The sequence below is a fragment of the Calypte anna genome, chromosome 11 (assembly GCF_003957555.1).
Source record: "Calypte anna isolate BGI_N300 chromosome 11, bCalAnn1_v1.p, whole genome shotgun sequence".
Lineage (NCBI taxonomy): Eukaryota > Metazoa > Chordata > Aves > Apodiformes > Trochilidae > Calypte > Calypte anna.
The window spans coordinates 6,913,425-6,936,846 of NC_044257.1; the positions used below are offsets into that span (position 1 = coordinate 6,913,425).

At 38.4% G+C, this 23,422-nt stretch overlaps 1 protein-coding gene across 3 annotated transcripts in view; it reads left to right on the forward strand.

Annotated features, from left to right (window-relative positions):
• Nucleotides 1-23,422, forward strand: part of ZNF423 (zinc finger protein 423) — a 228,052-nt gene that overhangs the window by 133,216 nt on the left and 71,414 nt on the right. For all 3 annotated transcript variants that reach the window (XM_030457955.1, XM_030457953.1, XM_030457954.1), the window contains one exon: nt 6,314-6,398. In XM_030457955.1, coding sequence (XP_030313815.1) covers nt 6,314-6,398 — 85 coding nt within the window. The remainder of the gene's footprint in view (nt 1-6,313; nt 6,399-23,422) is intronic.

Consider the following 23,422-nt stretch of genomic DNA (forward strand, 5'->3'; position numbering starts at 1 on the left):
TGGAAAAACTGGGGCATTTCCATGAAAAAAATGAGATGCACAATACCCAAACCAAAGGAAATCTGATCTTTCATACTTGGAAAATGAGATTTTTTTTTTCTTACCAGGGGACTAATCATGAGCAGGAGGATAAAAGAACTTTTGAGGAAAAATACAGTGCATTCCACCTAAAGCCCAAATTCTCACCTAAACTAAATTTCTGTGTTAAAGAGCTTGTCCTCTTGGGCGTCTTGGGGTGAACATTCTGAGGCTACCTGTTTGTCTGTATGCATGTGTGTGCCTGTGAATGTGTGTGTATGGTTTTTAAAAGTGATTTTAAAAGGATCTGCTCCATGGCTCTCCCTTAAGATTTTTTCTTAGCAAATCTGGAAATTGTTGTCTAACGCAGTTTACAAAAAAGCATACTCTCTGGTAATGTTTGCAGATAGCCTGCTTTCCAGTTTCTTAGCTTACAAGATACTTGGGAACATGCAGATCCAACTAAGGTTTCAGAAGTCTACTCAGGAGATTAATATCATTTGCAGTTTATAATCTTCCAAAATTATTTGTTGATGTTTTGGTTCAAGAATGGGCCAAGTCAGTCCTTCCTCTGTCAGGAACAGATGGAATGAGAAGTAGATTTTGGAAATCTTCTCTGGAGACCAACAGTAGACACATCTGAGTATTGATATCATCTGACATTTTTAATTAAACATGATGGGGTGAGATTTTCAAAAGTATCTAAGGAAATTAGGCACCCAACTCCTAATGAATAATTCCAGCCGTGGATGCCTGTTTATGTCAATCTGCTAATTAAAGCACCTCCAAACACATCTTACTGCATTAAAGGAACCTGAAAATACCATTCAACTACAATACCAGAGACTCAGCAAGTAAGAGAAGGTTCTGAGTACGTCCTGAAGACCCAGGCTGAGATGTGTCCATTGGTGCAGGCTATGTCCCCAGTGGGACTTGGTAGCTCTGGCTCGGTACCTGGGCCAGGCTGGGCAGCAGCATCTGGCTGAGCTGGGCTCTGTGCAGCCAGCTCAGAGCATGGCACTGCCTGCCCCAGCACCCCTTGGCCTCACAGCCCCTGTTACAGGCTTCTGAGGTAATCCCCACAGAAGGTTACTTTTCTGGGGTTTTTTTTTTTTAGTAAAATGGATATTGTTCCTTCTGTGTACAGTGAATGTGTGACTAAGGCTCCAGACACACATACCTCATTCTGCCGAGGAATAAGGAATGGAAGTATCCCTCCTTTGGTGGGATGCTTTTTGAGAGTTCAGCTGGGACTCTGCCTAGGTCATTCTCTTTCCTCCTCCTCCTCAGATCTTTACTTCTGTCTAAATTTCTTAAAACACCTCTATTCTCTTAGGTAGGACTAATTCTTACTTCACATGGCTGTGCCTATAGCCTGAAGTATTTAGGCTTTTCTTTCCTTTTCACTGTCAGAAGCAGCATACCTGGCCATTTTCTCCTCTGATTTCTTGCTTTAACTCTTCGTCTTCAGTGAGAGTTTCCCTGCTTGTTCTCTCTACTCAGGGGAAAGTTTTAAGTCCTTTAATAAGGTAAATGCTTTGAATTTCATCCCGTGAGGAAAGGTCTTAGTTCCTCTGTAAAAGATAATGAAAAATCAGCATTTGTGATGATGGCAAATGGCACCTTCAACAAGTGTCTGTGTCCTGCATATATGCTAATATCAAAGACCTTTATGGTAAGCATCCCAGGAATAGATACATTGTTATTAGGAACAATTCATTATCTTACCCTTCATTATAGGTACAAGACCTGAATTCTGATATCAGTTATGTAGAAACTATTGGTCTTTCACTCAGGTAAAAGACTTTCACTAATTTCTCAAGGCAATGAGTGCCCTGTGCATCTGCCTAGCATAGAGGTTCTTAAGTAATTTTAAATGGTCATAAATTCCTGTATCTCAAGAATAGAATTTACTTAACTGGCTTCATAGAAAAGCTGAGCAAGTTGATGTGATCTCTCTTGTCATCTTGTTAGCATGTTGTTTACAGGTAAAATACCATTTGACTGGAGCAATCTTAAGTGGACAATGCACCTGGAGTAATCTACAGCTGTCCAGACAAGAACTGCTTCTCTCCAATTCTTGAACACTTCTGCATTGCTCTTTTAAACACCTTATTGATTTTTCCTTCTTAAACAGAAAAGCAGTTGAAGCTTAGGAAAAGGTACAGACAGAAAAAGAGCAAAGGGAGATTAAATTTTAAACAATAGGCATATACTTTTGAGTAAATAAGAACAAGCAGAATGAAATACAATCAGATTAAAAAGGTGACAATGAAATAGAAAATGCATAATACTTTGAATGCTGGAAATCACTCCACCAGCAGTTATACTTCTTGAATTGAAGAAAAAGGAATTTCAGAAGAAAACCTAAATGGAGTGGAAGGGAAGAGAAAAACAATTATTAGCTCTTGATTTATAAAAGTGGTTTAAAAGCATATAATCCTTGAAAATGCTGCTGTTTTCTGTCTTCTTCACTTACATTTTAGTGTGGCAGATAACCAAGAACAAATACGAATTCAGTACATGTGTTTCTAGGGTATCTAACTAGGATCCAATTCACAAAAGCAGATTTTCAGATGGACAAAGTTTTTGTCTCCTGTACATGGAAACATGAGCATCAAAAGGTCTGTGTTAGGAGATTTTAAGTGGTGTCAATGGTCTTCTGTATGAAACGTCCCTTAAATATGCTTTTTTAGTAAAAGGTTGCTCAGTTTTTGTTTGACTCTTACGCTTAGTTCTGTATGAACTGTTCTATTGAAATAGGGCTAAAAGTGTTATTTTTAGATGAGCATCACAAGTGGAGGTATCATTCTTGTATCTGGTGCGTGTAAAGCTCAGAACCTTTTTTCATTCTGTCATGATTGCATCTGAGGTAATGCTTCCATTTTTCTGACCATATTGCTGTGCACATGAGCCTCAGTTTTGAATACTTTTTATTAATTCCTTTTAGTATGTCTTCAAGAGGAATGTGCATGTCTTGAGAAACAGGACTAGTTGCTTAGTACTGAGATTTCTCAGGAATACTGGAAACAGTCACATTTCAGGCTGTTCTTTCTCTTACAACAGTTTTACCTTATTTTGTACCATAGTTACAATTAACAATGCTTGTTTAACATTGAAAATGGCAAATGCTTAGATTTCAATTCAGTTACCATCTTGAATGGTGTTACTATATTTAGCCCACCTAGGTTATTTGGACTGAAGAGGCAAAGGAAGTGGCATAGAAAGTTGGAAGAATGAACTCTATTGTGCTCCATTTTTCAGTTCCTTTTCTCCTGCTCACTTTCTTGGACTCAATTCCTTCTCTTTGTTCTCCCCTGCACCCCTTCTCTTCCCTTGTAAATCTACTTGAATGGAGGAATATTTTCTTTGTAAAACAGGAAACCACTTCCAGATTTAAAGGAGGACAGTCTGGAAAACCCATGGGAACAACAGTTACTTCAGAAAAGAAACCAGAACCCTCTGTTGTTGATACTATTACTTTGTGCCAAGATTAGAATTAAGTATCTTTACTTAATGGGGATTGAGCTCTCTGCTGAAGGCCTGTTCATTTGCTCTCATGTTTTCTAGATGCCACCACCTAGACTCAGCTCTTCAGAGTCTGAGCACCTTTGTTTACACCACACATCAATACAAAACTCTAAATATAGAGTTAGCTGATCCATTAATAATGTTCATGAAGCCATAATAGCCACTAAAATGGTAGCTGAAGGTCATATTTGGCACCACAAATAACACAATCTTGCATTAAAACTAGTGCTCCCCATTTACTGAGAATGGAAGTCTGGCTTTGTGGCATTCTTATAAGGATAATTGTTAATGAGCCAAAAATTGGGCTTTTCCATCTCTTACATGTACATCTGAGTGATAATCTAGCTATCATTATTTTGTGGCCTATATGAAGCCATTTACTGACCTCACTTCATATCAAGCAAAAGGTACCTTATGACAAGAGCATTGCCTCAGTTAAGCTGCTCTTTTGTATGCGTATGTCTTAGCTGCAGCTGAAGATAATACTCAGAGGAAGTCTGAAGTCTGCTGTCTTCTCTGAGGGGTGGTCACAGCACACAGTGTTTTATAAGTTTGTGAAATGGTGTGGAGGAGTTTGCACTGGGTCTGTGAATAAACAAAGACATCCTGTCTCCAGATCTGGTAGTAAGGAGCTTTCAGAAGCACTGAAATCAATTTAAAAAAAATGAATCATTTGCCTGTGTTTAATATAACTTTAAAGGTTTGAAATAGAGTTGAGCTGAAATATTGGCCTTAGCTAGTTACTTAGGGAGCTCTCATAACAGAGATAAGTGTTGAATAAGGCACAGAACTTAGCTTTGAAATTTTAAAGAAGGTTTCAAGTTCTAAATATGACCACATGAATCATTCACCACCCAATCCTGTTTTTCTTGACCAAGGTTTTTTTGTGTTCTGTTTTGTTTTGGTTTCAAAGCTAGGAGCCCTCAGTGTGCATGTGCCAGTGTCTTTGAGAGGACGTGTGTGTGTGTGTGTGTGTATGTGCACTGTGCTCATCTGCTGGAATAGATTCCCAAGAAAAAGTGCTGCAGAAATCCAGCTGCTTTTCCATTAACAGCCTTGATTTCTGAATAGACTCCAGGAGGATACTTTCTTGAGCTGCTTAGGGATAACTAGCCAATCCAGACTATTTTCTTTTATATGGTTGGCTGTGTCAGGTTTCGGACAACAGGCTATAGCCTTCTTCCTATTTTCATGTTAATCACCCATTGTTAATTTAGGCTGGAAAGCCCCTGCCTATGTGGAAACACACACTGCCTACAGAATTCAAGGAATATGCATAACATCCATAGACCGATGCATTTGTTATTATGTTATTACAGCATGTTCATTAACCTCCAGCAGGCTAACTTGTTGCCATTGATGAAATGGGAAGCAGTTAAGAAGCTCTTGGCAGCACCTAATTTGTTCTTTCCTCAGCAGGTGCTCAAGGAAATTGGATCCCATGCGCAGAGGAGGTGACAGCAACTCCTCTGTTTAACTCAAAACTTCTGACTTATTACTGCTGTCCTAAAAATGGGATTCTATATCTGGGTGTGGGGTGGGGGCTGTAAGAAGAAATAATGTGCATCTAAAAATGCAGAAAAAATATCCACAAAATATTTTGCTTCAAAAAGGTGTGGTTTTCTGATTTGGGTTTCTCATTGCTGATGGCCTGAGGTTCTCATCCATTCCTCAGCTGAGCTTGTGGCCAGTGCATGGAGATTTCACATACTTTCTGCTGCCAATAACTCTAGCCATAAGGATACAGACCACATGCTCATGGCTGGTGGCAAGTGTTGCAATAGGAACACTTCTTCAGGAAGAAGTAGGCATAAAAGGCCCGATTTTTCTAAATTGCATGTAAAAAGATATTTATATAAACAGCACAGTCCCATGCTGTACATGAGTATGCACCTTATACAGAAGCACCATGGTTCTGCTTTGGGAAAGAAGAGGTTTTGCAAGTGCACAAACGCTTCGCATTATTGGTTTTTGATTTTATCCTAGCTTGGAGGTCTAACTTTTCAACATACATTTTAATATCTACAAATGATTTCTTGCACTTTTCTGTCACGTTACACATGTATATGTGTCACTGTCACACTGAGTACAAAAGCCCTTTTCCATATTTAAATAAATGGTTCATGTAATTGCCTCTCCAAACTGTCTCCTGACCTGTAGCTAAGCCTCCCTAGTATGACTTTGAGGCAGAGAAAATACAAAATAGATTGTGCTAGGAAAGCACTCTTTGGGGTAATGCAGTTTTCTGGATTGCAGAATCCTGTAATGCAGGGTTTCTGGTGGGAGACCATTACAAAATGTGTTGGGTTTTTTTTGTCCTTTACTCTTGCAAGTAACTATAGGTGTTTGGCCTACTGAATTTTAAATTTAACTAAAGAGGGAATTTTTTGAGAAAGTTGATATTTTTTTGAAAACAGAGTTACCTTTCAATGCCTTTTATTTCACCCTGCAGGAAATCTTCCTGCAATGAGTTAAGTGACACAAGTAATTCAATTGTAGCTCAAATATTCAATCAGATTTTTCAAGGACTGTAATTTGAATTTTTCAAGTCAGAAATTAAAATTCTCCTAAAGCAGGCTGTTAATTAGACATTGTGCTTATGGTCCCCAAAAAGCCCAGCCCACCTTGGTGTCCTGTTGGGGGTATGTGAGCAGAAAAGTCCTTAGTGGAGGAAGATTGAACCACCTAACATGCTGTATTCATGATCACACTTACCTTATGCTACAGTGCAGTTTTCTCTAATCTCTTTTTGGTTATTAAACAGAAAAAGACCTATCAATGCATCAAGTGCCAGATGACCTTTGAGAATGAGAGAGAGATACAAATCCATGTCGCTAACCATATGATTGGTAAGACATTCTTTAAACTAGGCCACTCATCGGCTGCTTGTTTTTTGCTACTCTTTGAAATTCACTATTCTAATAACTTGTTAATATTCATGCTGCAATTTATTTTTTTTTATCTTTCAAGGAAAATGACTCTGATGTAATGATTCTTCACTTCAAAGCTTTTTAAATATGTGGTTATAAAAGTGTTACTGCTGAGCTTTTTTCCTTATCCTTTTGAGTCCTTATGTAGCATTTTCATTTATATTAAAATCAAACTTTTGACAGTATCTTCCATTTGATAGCATAAATTTCTCTCTATCCATGTAAAAAGTACTTGCTAGTTGTCAACCACTTAGGAGCAATTATGTTTCAATTTTGTATGTCATGACACTGAATAGATTCAACTGCTAGCATTTTCCCAGCTAAATGTGGTGAATTCCTGAGGAACATTGTCAAAACAAAACACTTTATTTCAATGGGGTTTTTTCCTTCTTTTTCCAACAGTTCTGGACTTCAGATAGTTCAACTTTTCAGATATGCGAGTGTTTTAAAAATCAGTGCTTTTTGCTTTCTACTACAGTCCTGTTGCACAAGTTTATAGTAAAGTGTTATTGTAATCTGATGAGTTGTATTGCTGCTGCAGCTGTATGATTGCCTTTCAGGTGAACACAAAGAAATGTTTTAACCATATGTACAGATGTTATATATATGTGTTGGCACAAGAGGTCAGTTTATTTTGATGCATAGACCACAAGGAGTTACTTATACATCCCACTGTAGGTATGCATCAAATGAGATTCTTCAAGGATCCTACAGTGCTCTCTGTGTGTCTCATATGTTCACATGCAGCATTTATCTCCTGTAGCCATAATGGTTTTCCTTCAACAATTTTAAATTTAAGAAACTGTTCTCCCATCGATGCATTTGTGTAACTCCTGTTATCTTTGAAGTGAATTATGCATAAATACCAGAGAGAGAAAAATATGGACTGACACAGTATTCACCCCCTCCCTCCCCCCAAATGAAAAGTATGTCAGTCACAATAATATTCATTCTAGAACCAGGCAGGAGTTTGAAGTCAATGTCAAGCAGGTTAAGATGAAGATATCTAAAAATGTTTGCTTTTGCAGAAGGTGTTAATGTAATCTATTATTTGCAAGCTTGAAGAGTGAGATCCTTGTTAATTGGACCATAGTGATTTCATATGCCTCCCCCCTAGATTTTTTTTTAAGAAGCCTGAAAGAGAAGTCCTTAGGCAAGCTTATCACTTGTTTCAACTTAATTTGTCATCCAGTGTCTATTAAATGATTTTAAAATACAAAGGTCATAAAGTGCTAAGGTAAGGTTTTGCTTGATGCAAGATGAGAATAAATTTTCCTTTTGGAAAGATATAATATCTTAATTTTCCATTAAATGATGTGTGTTTACTTATGTATATTGCCAAATTATTGCTGTCTGGAATAATACACAATGATATATATGATATTACATGGTTAACTATTAGTGCTAGTGGAAAACAACAGCGGTAGAAGATTTAGGAAGCTGAGAAGAGTATGTGCATGAAAACTGTACCTATTGTTTCCTTGAAGCTGTACATAAGTTATAATACCTGTTTGGGAGAAGCCTCTATAAATATAAAGGTGTGTATGGGCTCAGTTCTGTACACCTAGGACAGGGTAAGAAAATACATGATTATTCTGTTGTGGGGTCATGTCTTCGTGTCAGTTTGCTGAGATGTGGACTGAGAACATTCATCATGTTAACATGTTTTATGGTGCAATTTAGAAAAGAGTGAAGTACAGAAACCTTTAATAATGCCTTCCTCTTACTCTGGGCATCTCAGACAATCCACATGGCATTTGGACCACTTCTTCAGGGCACACGGCTTCCTCTGAAAAGGTTTTATCAGTGACTCAGCTGTTGGTATTTGATCTTTACAGGGAAAACTGAAGGGGAGAGACTGGATGTCACCATTTCCTCTGCAATAAATGTGCAAATTTTTGATGTGCATTTGCATGGTGTGCAGTAATAGTAAATAGTCAGTAATAGTAAAGAGAGCCATGAATTGCCTCCTAGGGTTGTTCCTGTGCTTGTGTTCAGAGCCCAAGAGCTGGATCTCTTATTCAGACCACAGGAGAAGGCACCATGTGCTTCCTCACCATTCAGGCTGGTTTATTGCTTATAACACAAGGGGTGCAAGAGTTTCCCTTCTCAGTGTTAGACCAAGTCTAGTCAGATGGGCAGCGAGAGAGAGAGAAGCTAGTATAGCTGTTTCTGCAGCTCAGGTCTGTGTCACAGGGCTTATTAATGTAATCATTGTCAATTAAAGATCTACAGATGAGGATTTGTTTGAGCTGGGGGGGCACTGAGATCCCAGGGTGACCACACGGGTGTTCAGGGGCCAGGGGGAAGCTTGCCCTCAGGAGCTTAGGTTTGCACTCATCTCAATGAACTTGTATCTGTCTAAAATTAAGGTATCTGGCTTAATATAGTCATCAAGGTGCTGTCTGGGGAAAATGAATGATTGATACCAATCTAAGATAAGAATTTGAGTAGGATAAGCATTTCCAGGGAGAGATTTTTGTCTCTCTTTTGAATCAGAAGTGAGCCAAGACACTGAAGTTAGCCTTGACATGTAATTTTTAGGTAAAAAACCCCTTGGCTTTGATAATCCAAAACTACTCAGCAGCACTTTCTTCTCATACTTTGAGAAACACAAAATCAATAGTTCAGATATCCGAAGCACTTCCTTAGTTTTATTCTGCTCAAGTGACTGTCAACAAAGGAATTCCTGCTCTGTAGCAGTAACACCTCTTAAGTGTCAGTGTCCGTAATATGATTAAAGAATTCAGTTATTTCCTACGTTGTAGTCTTAAAGAGTGCCTCCAGTTAAACTGACTGTGCCTCTCTCTTCAACCTCTCTGCTCCTCAGTCTGGAGCCAGAGGCCCTGCTCATAATTCATGGAGGTAGGAGGTTTATTTTTTTCAAAGCAGTATGCAGGGAATTTGCAGTGCTACTCCCACACACTGCTTTGAAAAATTACCCTTGTGCACTCTAGCCCTTCATATCCTGTGCACAAGTACAGAGGCATATTGGGTCCTGTGCAGAGTCCCTGGGGAAGGAGCAGGCTGGATACATCCCCAGAGGAGGTAAATGGTAGATGTTTTGTTTCATTTTACACTGGGGCCTGTAGGAGGGCTGTAAGCAACAGAAGAAACCTCCTCAGCTGTGCTTAGCTAGGAAGGGATCTGTTTAGAAATGTTTCCAGCCAGAGTGGGTGCAAGGTGGAATTTTTAGAGAGCAGAGGTCTTTGAAACATTGCACTGATTGAGGCTCCTTTGAAACATTGCCATGCCCACAGAAAGGGAATCCCCCTTTGAAACATTTACAGGCATTGGGGAGTCCACCTGGGAGTATATCAAAAACTTTCAGTAGTTCTTGATGCCTCTGTACTTGCTTACCTCCTGTTGCTCTGACCTGGCAATGTTTAAAGCTTCTCCCCCCTGATCTCCCCACCTACCACTGCCTCTGATGTGCAGTCTCCATGAGATGCAGGGCAGGGTGGGCTTATGTAGCCCTGGGCTCTACAGGAGGCACAGAGCAACCATGGCAGCAGCCAAGAGCATGGAAATCTGTCAGTAGAAGCTTTTCCCTGGTGGAACTGTGGAGCTTCAGACTTCATCACAGTGCTTGAGCCCCCATGGCATGGAACTGGGGTTTGCCACCAGGAAAGGGCCCCAGCACTTCCCCCTTCCGTGCTGCCAAGGGAGCCCCTGCTCAGAGTCCTGTGCAGGGAACATCAGTATTTGACCCAAGGTTTCCTATTTGTTTTTTATGGCTGTCTTGTTCCTACAGCCCAGTTGAGGGCTGTAATTAATATCTTTCAGAGTGCACAAAATTCTACTGGCTCATTGGTCTCCAAGCAGGTCAGTCCACCCAGTATCAAGGCAAAGTGCATTCAGATCTGTGTTGGGGCTCTCAGGTGTTTGGGTAAGAGAAATAGACATAGCAGTTCTTCTCTTTGTCTTTGTTAGCTTGGGGGATGTTTTCTGTTTAATGTTCAAAAAGATGAACAATTGTCCTCACTTTCCTTTCTCTAAGAAATTCTTCAGGCAAACATGCACAGAAAATTCTATTGGGGCTCACTTAGTGCTGGAACAGGGCTAACAGAAATTCCTGGTCATGCTCTAACACTGGGATTGCTGTAGGACCTTTCCCCCTCCAGCTCCAGAGGACCATAATATTTGTAGGCATGTGAGAGGCTGTCTTGACTCCTTAGAGCTCTGCAGACTCCTTCCCCAATGCTGTTCTTGTCCTTACATGTGCAATTGCCAGTACTCCCAGTAAAAATTCCCAGATGAATGCTGGTGTGAGCAGCAAGGGAGGGCTGGATGTGTTGGTGTTGGTGTGATGTGAAGCATGAGGCTCAGTCTGTGCTTTGAGAGCCACTGGGGACAAAAGGGAGCACTGGAGGGAAAACTTCCAGAAGTCACACAGAAATTGTTCAGTGGTCTGGTTCTTGGACTGCTGTCTGGATAAATAACTCCCTGGTATATGTGATGGGGACTACCCAGTTGGAGGGATGGGGAGAGTTTTCTGCGTTCTGCCCTAAGCCATGGCATATCATACACTGAATGTAGTGAAGGACTCCGAAGTATCTGAATTACCTTGCCTGCCCTTGGAGATCATGTTTCAAGTTCTGGAAGCACTCTGCCAGGATTAAGCACAAAGAAGGATAAGATCCATTCACAGCTATGTTCTTTTAGATGGATACAAGTATTCTAAACAAAAAAAGACCAAATATAGGTTTGTTGTTTTGTTAACATTTAAAAATTACATAGTTTGTTGTTCTTTGTAAGAGGTTCAACTGCAACAGTAACAACAAAAGTAGTTCTGTAAAAAGCAGCAATTTAGGAAGCTGATTTTATGTTCAAGTGTAGTTAGCAGTTGATACCAAGCTCAGTCACTGATATGAAGCCAGCACTGTAGTGAAAGGGTTGAGATGGTATTCAAAATCAAACATAGTATCAAACCAATATAGTCCCAGTTATGTTTTCCTCTTCTGTTAAAAATTGAAGCAAACCATTTTATAAACCCAGGTCTTAACATAATTGCTAACATATATTATAAAAATTAAAATTTACACTCATTTTGGGTGGTCTTGGACTCCTACCTGTCCCAGTAGATTCTAAGTGCGTGTGTTTGTGAAAAGGGTGTAGGTAAAGATCATTTTGCAGAACTGACTTTTATGTGTGTGGAGATACTAGCCCTTGGCATCTCTGATGAGGGTGTGAAATATTTCTGATACTCAGGCCTGATTTGTGAAGCACTTTGTTTCTTGTTTCTTTGGTTTGGGAGTTGAGGACAGATAATGATTCTCAGAATCTCTCTTACAGTAAAACTTACTTTATTTTATATGAAATAAATGTAAGAAGTGCAGCTTCAATTCTTGTGAAATCCCATTTTCCTGTGTATCTTGTTTAATACGGTACTTGAATTCTAATTGATCTGAAGTTTAAGGGTGCTGTTTGGTATTGCCTTCCATTAAGATACTGTCATGACATTGTGTCCCGAGATAAAACTGTTTATTTCTTGAGGGAAACTCTTAAGACCTAAGTGCTGGTGTTAGTTAAAGTAACAATGCTGATGACATTGTAAAGCACTATCTTGGTAATAGCTTTCAGACATTAAGGCAAATAAAAATCCACCAGATTGTTTGAAGCATTAGATGTAAATTATCATCAAGAACATATTTCTGGACTCAACATCAGAATGTGTGAATTAATTATGGACACATTAGGAACTCAAAAATATATTTTTAACTTTGCTGTTTGTAAAGCATATTTCAAGTAATTGCTCTTTTAGTGCAGAAATGAAGGTGCAACCTTCATATATTTACCCAGTGCTTTCTTCAATATCCAATTCTATGTGGATTTGCCATAATTAACAATATGTACTAGACTTTCATTTCTCAGTGGCTGGCTATAGTGAAAGACTAATTTTAAGAAAAAAAAGGCTAAGTGTATTTATTTTAACAGATGAACAGCGTACATACATGATGTTTCCACGTGCACATCAGAACTTTTATGCTGCTGTGTCCAAGTGCTGTGGACTGCCCAGAATCCTCCCACCCCACTGCAGGAGCCTTAGGGGAGCTGGCTGCTGGCTCGGGCTCTTGGGCAGAGGGGTTTGCTTATGCCCATAGGTCCTCATGTTAATTTGTCCAGCTCCGAGCCTGGGTTTCTATTTTTGGTGGTAATTATTTTTAGCATTAACCACTTGTGCAAGTAGTTAAATAACATTGTAGTGAGTGTAGTGTATAAAAATGAAATGTTTCATTTTAAAAAGCCACACTGTTTAACAGTGAAGGCCAATTTGCCATTACTAAAAGACAGAAAAAACTCCCTTTACTTCAGTATAAAATTTCCCTTAATATAATCTACTACTTACTTGGTTTCTTAGTTTGAACCTGGTTTCATAACATTGCATTTTTACTTTCCCTTCCTTATTAAGGATGGAAAATTCATTATCAAAACCTTAAGAATTTTATCCAGTTGTACTGTGCAGATGTGGGCTCCTGCAATTGTTATCTATGCATATTTGTTCATACAAATTGCTCCATTTCATGAGAATGTATTTTGTTTTTCTTGTTTATCTACTAGGAAAGAAATAACATTTTCCATAATGTATTCCTTTTGCATTTTTCATTTCATTTACAACTTGGTAATAGTAGTTCAGTTTTCACTGGCATTTTTATAGCTGCTATGACAACATTCCTGTTTTGCATGATACATGCATAATCGGCTATGATCACAGTTTTACATTACTTTCATTCTTTCTTAACTGTGTTAAGATTCCTTACAGCCTCCAAACTCAATTTTCATATGCAGTTGTGATTACACCTGTTTAAATATTTTCCTGGTAGTTTCATATTTATTCATAAAGGGAGCAGTTGATAAAAGACCTTTCCTGCAATCAGGCTGAGTTTTAAGCATCTTTCTGCAAAGTTATCATTAGCAAGCACCTCAATATATTCCCAGCCTTTCAACATCAGTTACATAGTGACAAAAAATGGTGCTTTTAAGTTAGCTTTGCCCTGTGTTGCAGTGATTGCTCTGAATCTGTAACTTATTCTTCGTTTTTATTAATGCTATTAACCTTAAAAACTGTTGTATGTTTGTATCTAAGAGTCTGGAGAGAGGCTTAGTAGCTGTTTCTCAAATATTTTATATGTGTGTGGCATCTCTGAAGTTCACAAAAAAATTTCCTACCCCTCTTTGCTAATCTTGAATCTGAAAAAGAAAGCAAGTCCTCACCATATGGGGTTTGGTTTCTCCCTGCAGATGGCAAAACGGCTCTACTCCTTCCCAGTGGAGAGGTCAGCACCCCTGTGTGTCCTACTTTTAAACCCCACAATACTTATTAGGGGTGGAGGAGGGAGTAAAACCTCAATTTCTAGGTGTAGTCTTCAGACTTTGTATAAATCATGTTTTCAGGAAGTTGTTTTTCTCTGCATGGGTATTGTGGGACTAATGTCTCTATCAGTTCTGTCCTGAAATCTAGCTGGTGATGTTTTCTTTATGGGAGCTTATTAACAAATAACTGTTTTATCTGGAGAAAGTAGATGTTATCCCCATTTCTTCTTTACTGGCCAAACAAATTTATTGATTTGGAAACACCAGTCACCAGTATTACCTTTGATGAGTTACAGAAAACTTTATGCCTTTTTGTGAGAGATAGCTGAAGTATGAGAAGTGAATAAAGAACAAAGGAATGAATGTTTAGTGGAGCTGCAAAAAAACCATACTGGGTTTGCTAGAAATTAACTTAAGCAGAGTTATAAAGTACACTATTTACTTCTTTGGGGAAACTTAACAAGGTTCCAGACTGTTTCCAGTCATGGGAAAATTGAAAAGAAAGTATGTAAGATTAGTAAACTATAATTAAATTCCTTTTGTACTAATAAAATTCTGGATTTCACTCATTCTGAATATCTGCTTCAGTATACAACACTTCTGAGCATTGAAGCTAAAATTTTTATTTTCCTTCTTTTTATTAGGAAACAGCCCTTTGGTTTTGAACCAGTTGGGGTACTGGTGTACATATGCTGAACTCTAACTCTAGTTATCAGAGAAAAATGGTTTGTCTATATGTTAAAGGTCCAGATTTGTTCCTCCTGTTATTTGGTTGACTTCATAGACAGACAGTTGGCCTGTTGCCTTTAATTAGAGTTCAAACTAAATGGCATCCTTAACCTTGGGAACATTTAATCTGGTCTTCTAGAACAACATACAGGTTGGTAAGGTTACCAACTGACTTGGCCCTTCAAAAATATTTCTGTTTCCCCATAGCTGGCAAGCAACTCTGATCAACCACAGCTCTCCCTGCTTGCTCTGTCTGTTTGGGGTACTGGTGCCTTGCTTTTATTTTATTTTTTAATTTTCTTTTCTTTTATTTTTTTTATTTATGGAAGAAAACCTTTCTACCCAAGGATTCCTTAGAAGTGATCCCAATGAAGGAAGCCCTATGTAAATTAATGAAATTATTTTGCCTTTTTTTCGTTGTTTGAAGGCTCCTAGCACAGATAAAGCCCTTGCATGAACGGTCTCTGTCATTTGCACCAGATGTGCTTGCTTCCTTGTATAGCAATTTTTATCACAAACTCCTTTTTGTTCAATTTATTAGTAACTTCTGACAGCTTTGGGCCTTTGTAAGAATCAGAAGGGTTTTAATTGAATATTTGACTTGACAGATTCATTGTATGCCATTTTAAAAATTAAATTTATTTAGTTAAAAAATAAACTTACATTCTTGTGACAGCCAAAAACCTCTGTGTGATTGCACAGTAAGCTTGAGGAAGGCGATTGCAGGTTTTCCCTGGTGGGCTTCCCTGCAGTAATGTCAAACATAAAAGAACTGAAAAATCATGATTTTCTAAATAAAAAAAAATCCTTTTTGTCCTGCCACAGCTGAAAAAACCCAATCAAATAGTGGATGAATACCATGGTCTTCAGAAGACAGAGCTCCATAGCAGGGCAAAACACCCCCTATACCTCCTGCTTCCTGTAGGAACAGGCCAAAACCATTCTGGTCTGGTGGTTCCTTCTTTTGCACCTCCTGAATTGGTGGAGAAGCTGACTACAAAAATGACATCATAGGTAGGAAGTACAGAGCACAATTCTGATGTGCATATGTCACTACTTCAGTCACAGCCCACATTAAATTTAATCCTGCCTTCAGAAGCACATCATCCACCAGCTGGTGGACAGTCAAGGGCCTTAAAAATGACCAGATCTTGTGAACATGTTATTTGTAATTGTGAAGTGTTCAGATTTTCTGATTACTATGTCTTTACTGTATTCACAGGCAAGATTTTTAATGTGGCTCAGGCCAGACAGATCCACTCAGTTTAGGTTTTGCTCCAGGTAGAGTCTGGGTGTTTTAAAGGATCAAAATCAACTAGAATCATACCAGCACCACTGGTACGTATTCTGCAGTTCTGTTTTGCACACATCAGCTATTATGTGTTATTGGGGTATGGACAAATATTTCATAAACCCCATGACTATGAGTTATATCCAGGAAAAAATATTGGCAACAAAATCAAATGATGAAACCTCATGCAAGGAACAGTAACTGATTCAAGCTGGGTTGGGTGTATATTGTTAAAGTTGAAGAAAAGAAAGTATTCCAGTGACATTTTCTCCTTTTTTAACTTTCTAGTTAAGAAGTTCCTTTTTTAAAAATTTTTCTTTTTCTATAAGAAATAGATCTATATCTATAAGTTGTATAGAGTGACTTCTGACCCTTTTGATTAGGTCTTTATTCCTAAAGTCTAGGAGGTGGGGGATGAAGGAAAGCACACCAACACTCCCTACCCCTTTAATATCTTTTAAAACTGGTGATAGCTGTGCCTCCACTGACAGAAAACCATCAACGGAGACAATTTCCTTTGGGGGCCACTTCTAGTGTGCCAGAAACTGATATCAGCAATGTCTGCGGTCAATAATGAATTTTCCTCAATAATGAATGTTAGTTTCTTTGTTAGTTTACTTTCTGTTACATTGGAAAAGTTATGAAGAGAATGATAGGTTTTTTAATCTAAGCCTTTTAAAGTTATATATCCTGTGACTTAGTTCAACAAAGAAAAATTTTAAAAATACAGTTAAAAAGCAATCTATAACTTTTTTTGTGTGTGTAATTACAATGATTCAGAAGCGATGGCCTGAAATTTAAGTCTATAGTCTTTTAAAAATTTTCTTTTGTCTCTAAAAAGAAAAAAAAGTGTATTGTTCTACTCCATAGTTATACAGAAGTCCAATACTACAAAAATACTTAAGGTATCAGAAAACTTAAGTATGTTATTAGAAGATTATTAAAAGAAATGTCAGTTTCTTTTCACTGAAGATTGTAAGGATTTTTTTTCTTGTGTGTGTTAACAGTGTTAACATTCACTGTCAGGGCATCCAGTACCCAGGTACCCATCACAGTCTTTGATTGTGGGAGATTTCTGTGCAGAAGTGTTCAGCTTTGGGTGCCAAAGAGTCCATGTGGAGTTGATGTGGGGGAAACTCACTATGTATTTTCTGAACAGTGTGTTTTGAAACAGAAATGTGCAGTTGCTTGTAAATGCTTCATTGCCAGGCAGCTCAAGATGGTGAAGGTTAGCAGCTCTGGACCTCAGCACAGACATTTCTTGTAAACTGTTAAATACCAAGTGTTTTTTGTTAGGTGCACTGGTATGCCCTGCATTCTAAATGTTGGTCTGCAGTTTTAAAGAAAACAGACTTCTTTGATGCAGGCTAGGAGGCAAGATTTCAAGTACCACAAAGGAGTGGGTCTGTTACCTCCAGAACTATGACTTCATACATTTTTTCTTTCTAAGACCTGAAAGCATTGAGTATTTTTTTTCCTGGTAGTGGAAATACTATTAGACCATAAGTGTACAAGGTGTAATTATATCTATCTTGCATTTTCATTCTTGTTTGAATATGACTTCCTAGGAAAAGAACTCCAGAGACCCAAAATACTTACATTAAACGGCAAGTTCAAAGAGTTTTTCCATTTTCCTAAGACTTAAGCCAGGGAAGTGGCTGCCATTTGCAGGCTAGCAATACAGTAAAAGCACATCATTGTACACAACATTTTATTTGGACAGCTGCATAAAAATGGCAACATACTGTGAAATCCATTAACAGCAAAACATGTTAAATTCAGCAAAATGCATCTCATGTGGAACACTGAATAAGAAATTATAGTCTGAGTTTTACTAGTTGGTTATCTGAGTCTGTCTTGAATGAAGAAAATTGAATTTTTTCCATATGCCTGCCTACAATAACAGTGAACACTGTACATTGGGTTTTGAAACTGGTCTGCACCTGTAAATTCCTTCCCCACAGACTTTTTCCACAAGGTTTTTGCAAATCTAACCTTAGTATCCACAAGGAGCCTCAGGAAACAGGTTTCACTCACTGAAGTAGCTCTTACTGGCATGTCAGGTCCCACTTGCACCCATGAGCATTGGTTGATTAGAAACATTTGTAGGGGTAAGGTTCAGGGGATATAGGAGTAAGAGCTCAGACATGGAATAGATGGATGCTTCCCCCCTTTTCTCCCTGCCAGTGCCAGTGAGGATGGAAGTCTTGACCACCAAGAGCAGGTCCTTTAACTCAGGTGGGATTTCCATGGGTGGACTTGTGCATGTAGTAAGACTTTTCAGGGTTCATCTAGTAGCATTTAAAACTGAAAAAACCCTTCTTGCTAAGTATTTTGTGTTTCCATTGTTTGTGCTGTTTAACTGTGAGATGTTGCTCATCAAGGTAGGATAGTGACAAAAAAAAAAAGGGTTTACTCTTACCTAGTAGAAGATGAAGAGCCATGGTAACTTTAGTTAAAATAATGAGATTAAAAGTCTAATGAGGAATAATATAATTTCCAGTCTTCAAAGCCAGCATCAGTGACCTTTGGAGAGTTTTAACTTTAAATGCCTAGTGATTTCCCTTCTAGAAGATGGAAAAAACAGCCTTTTCCTTGACAAGGAAATAAAAAGTGCATGGATAAAGGCGAGAGCAAGCAGCTGTATGCCTATAGCAGACTAAACAACTTCTTGTCATAGTACAGCTCATGAGAGTTTGTTTCCAGGCTTTATTGTCTGAGCCACTCTGAAGGGCAAAAATGAACCCAACGAAGAGCCCTGGGGCTGAGGGGGGCAACCCCACTCCTCGGCCCAGCTGCCCCGTGGTGGCAGCAGCTCTGCAGCAAGGCTGAGTGTGCACGCTGCTCACCCTGAGCTGGTTTGCTGTCGTTTGGGGCTTGTTTCCTGTGTAAGAGTGCTGGAATTTCTTGTTTCAGTTCCTGTTTGCCGCGTTTGCAAGCTCAGGCTGTTGCTCTTTTGCCAAGCTGGCAGCGCACAGGGGTGACTTCCTGCGCAGGGGATGTAAAAGCGATTCTCTGATTCTTCCTCTGCAGCCATTGGGAGATAAAAGCCAGGACATCAGGGACTGCAAAGAGGGAGCCAAATTATATTTATAATATTAAAGTGAGTGCATTTGTGGTTTTGCCATTCTCCAGGGTTTTTCATAAGTAGAAAAACATGAATTAGCATTTTCCATTTCCATATATTGACTGAAAAAATAGCCTGCTCTCAATTAAGACCTATAGCTTTTGGGATGTATGCAACAATTTAATAAAATATTTACAGCGAAATTTGCATTTTACATGGTATTACTGTTTTTCTTGTGTTTAGTAGAAAGAACTTACGCCTAATAGCAAAAATCCATCCAGCCTACCAAAAGAGAAATAAATCTAAAATTAGATTGTTAGTATTCACAACAAGAAATGTCCAGTGCTGAGTGCTGGCTTCAGTAATTATCGAAGGTCACTTTCCCCAGAAGCTATTTGTTACAGCCACTGTAAGGACCCTGCTCCCTCTGCAGAGCTATCACTATCCCTTTAAAACTGCCTTTGGAAGCGATTGGAGCTTTGTGCTAGACAGATAAGTAGAACATTTTTTACCAAATGTAAATGTGCACTGTAAAGAACATAGCTATTTCCTGGATAATTTGCAGTTGTATATTTTATGTTAATTTCACCGAAAATATTGCACCCCTGCCAGGTTTAGTAGAGGCTCACTGTGATATGAATAATTTCTAGCGAATCATTTTTTTTTCTTCATTTAAGATTTGGCACCTTTTTAAGATTTTAATAATAGCAACAAGGATGAAGATTTAGAACAAGTGAAACATTAGAGCCAAAGAAATTCACATTGAGAGCTAATGTAAAATAGCAAGAATAATTACACGGAAAACAGTTTCCACAGATGTTTTTCCTTGTAATGTAATAACTATTTACTAAACTGTTTATTTTAGGCCCTTGGTTTACAATAAAATATTTATACATGCTCTGCTGTAATAAAAAAATATTGACAAAATACTATAGAGATTTTTAAAAGACAGTAAAGTCAGTAAAGTGAACACAAGAGAAGCAGCACCAGCCCTGGCCATGCTCGCTGGGAGGAGATCTGGGGTTATCTGTAGCATCCCTTTTGGGTTTGTCACCTGAACTCAGCTAACAGGGAAGCGCCAGACTTGTGGCAAACCAGAGGGGAATTTACAGAAGAACATGAGAGCTAGCACTCCAAAGACTGTGGAGCCATGTTTTCCATTTCATTTCAGGAAAAAATCTTTCCTGAATTCCTGCAATATTATACAGTGAAGTTATGTCTTCTCTAAGCAAAATGTACCTGATTTAAGAGCAGGTTTTAAATTCAAGAAGCCTGAATCCTGAATTTTGTTCTTAAAAACCTTCATGGCACAATGTCTTCTCTGAAGTAGTGCCTGTGACATGTTTAAACTATCACCTTATCTTGACTGAGCCATATTTGTCATCCGTCTAATACATGAAGTTACTGACTTGCCTGTAGAGTGTGCATGCTGTGTGGCACAGGGGTAGCTGCACCTATGCAGATATAGTGGTGTCTTAGGGTACTGAACCAATATTCAATATTCAGCAATATTGAAAAGTGTACAAGCTCTGCTTTTCATACATAACCTTAAAATACCTATTCTTCTATTCATTAACATATAGAAGAAACTTTATTTCCAGGTGTCTGTAGCATTACATTTGAAAATCTTGATCATAGGGTAGTGAGTATCCCATAAGGAATACAAGCTGCTCTGCCTGCCAGTTTCATAATAAAGGATTTGAGTTTTTTTCCTTCAGAAGTTATTCAAGATCTTTTAGATAACACTGGAGTGCTTGCACACAGCAGCTTTTAAAAGAGGCCTCCACGACAAAAGAGAAGGTACCTATAATTTTGTGGATACAGGCCCTGCTATCTGCTTGCATTTGAGCACCACCAACATATTAGAAGAAGCTGAAATGTAAACTCACTGCTGGGTATGAACACTCAGTGTTTGGGAAGCAGGAAGGTTTCAATATTTAGATCTGAATCCATATTTAGCAGTTCAGGCTCTACTTCCGAGTAGACAATTCCCTTGACTTTCCACACTAGCAAGTTGAGAGCTTTATAATTTCAAACGTAACAGGGTAGCTGCCTTGTGAAGTTATTTGAAAAATAAATTTAAACTCTATCTATGAACCTTTTTTCTTGGTGGAATTCACCTGTTTAAAAATCAGCAGTGTGACTGACTGACTACACAGGTTTTTGTCATGATGGGTTATAATGTGTACAAAAAAAAAAAAAAAATCAGGGCAGAGCAGAAAACAGTATGAGAACTAGAACTGAACAAAAGGGGGAGCTAAGAAATCTAAAATGTTCAGTTTTAAGGCAGAATAATCATGGTTACCAGATGCTTTTTGTTGTAAACAGACTTTTTTTCCATGGTTGACTCTTACAAAGAGGCCACAGCACATGAGAGGTTTGTCAGCCTTGTACTGTGCTATGCAAAACCACCATGTCCTCTTCTTATGGTTTGCCCTTGTAGAACCCAGCCACAACAGCTTTTTTGGTAATTAAACACTGGTTTTTCCTGTGAAAGTCTGGATAATTTAATATCAAACTTAAAATAAGAAAATAGATTTATGTGTAATATTTTCTGTAAAACAAAGTTGGCTTCTTGGCTTTTAGCACTTTGCTACCTTTTTGTCTGTGAAATGTTGATACATTGCAGAGTGCTGCCAGGTTGTGTAATATTTCAGTCCAGCTCCTTTTGAGTCATTGGTAGGCTCCAAAGCTAGCAGTAAGGAAAACAAAGGAATTTGTTCTTGGAAGTCAGCATTGCTCTGTATACACAATTTTTTTTTTTTTCTTCTTTTTTTTTTTTTTTTTTTTCTTTTTTTTTTTTTCCTTTTCCAAGGACTGTGTTATTGTGTAAGCTAATGATTTTGTTTTTAAGTTATATTCTCAGGGGCATGGACATCCAGAATAATTGAGGATGTACTTTCAATACCAGTTCTGTGCAATCTTAGGTCTCTGGTGGAAAAATTGGACCCATTGCAGGGCTTGAGTCTTGGATTAACCCCTGCTTGGAAGAACTGTTAACTTCCTAGTGCTTAATATATTTATGAATCTATACATTACCTTTGTGTAATTTGAGTGAAATTAATGTAAATTTGCCATTTCCCTTCTCTCATGCCTTTTAAAATGCCACTTAGTGTTTATCATAGTAGAAGCCATTATCTCTGTTAGCAGTTTTGAAAACTAAGTGTATCTGCCATGGTTCTGCCCTTTATTGGCTGAGCCCAGCTGACCCATTGGGCCTCCCTGTTTCCCTCAGCTCCCTCCTGGCAGTGGGCAGGGACCTCCCCTCTCCTCCCTGGGAAAGCTCAGCTCATGGTTCTCTGGCTCCAGCCCAAAGGGGATGTCACTTTAACCAAGGTGGGAGTCCTGCATGGGTATGTAAAGCATAAGCATGGGATGTAATATATGCTCTGTGGGTCTGAGGAGAAAGGAGGGCATGTTTTGCAGTTTTGAATTGGGTTTTTTTACTCTGGAAAGGAGTTTGGAAATTTCCCACTTACATTGGGCAATGTTATAAGTACTTCTGTCTGGAAAAGTAGCATGCTAAGAGGTAAATGAAGAAGCAGAGCAAGAAATCACATGTAGAGGAAGGGTGTGGAAGGAGCTCTTTTTCCTCTTGAAAAACCTTATGGAATAATGTAAATGTTTTCAAATATTCTCCAAAACCATTCATCTAGTATCCCTACCATATAACTGCATGTAATGAACCAACAGGCAGAGTGCAGTAGTTTAAAAAGCATTGGCTGTTAGTCTTTCTTGTGGTGGATCAGGAAAATAGTTCAGATGAACAGGTACTGCTGAAGAATCTGTCTCAAATTTTCCCTTGGAACTTCACTCCTAGGATTTTTAAAGCTTTATGTATTTAACAGTGCAAATCTCCATTTCAGCTTTTCACTTGCTGCTTGGGATTTTTATTAATTTTGCAGCATTCATTTACGTTGATCCAGTGCTTTATATAATTTCTGGCTTGAAATATTAGTTCAGAGATAAGCTTCCTTATTAAATGCTTAATCTTGAACATTTGTCTTTTTGGTAAGATTTATCTTTGAAAAGTAGGTAAAGAGAAGTTGACTGTTGTGGTTTCGAGGCTGCTGTAACTGGAGTAGCCCAAGTATTACTTTGCAAGGGTTGGCATCCCTTCAGTTTGCCATCACAGCAGCTGGACTTCATTAAGTGCTGGTGTTAATTACTGGGAGAGAGTTGGTTCAGTGTGCATGCAGCAACATTTGGGGTGACATACAAAATAGGAAAAAGGTCACCTTGAAATAGAAGATTTTTTTTTTTCCTAAAAAAAAAAAAAAAAAAAAAAAAAAAAGAAAAAAAAGCAGGGCTGCCACTGATTTTGCAACTGCATTTAGTTCAACCTGATGCTGAAAACAGTGAAATAAGCACTACTGTGTGGTTGTAAGGAATGTCTTAATTGATCTCCCATTGATGAGGCTAGGAAGGAATTGTAGATGCAGAGCTAACTTGCCCTCCAGTAAAGGAAGATGTTAATGTTGCATTTTCTATGTGTGTGATGTAAAGGTGAGAAGATTTTTCTATATTCTCCATAGTTTTCAG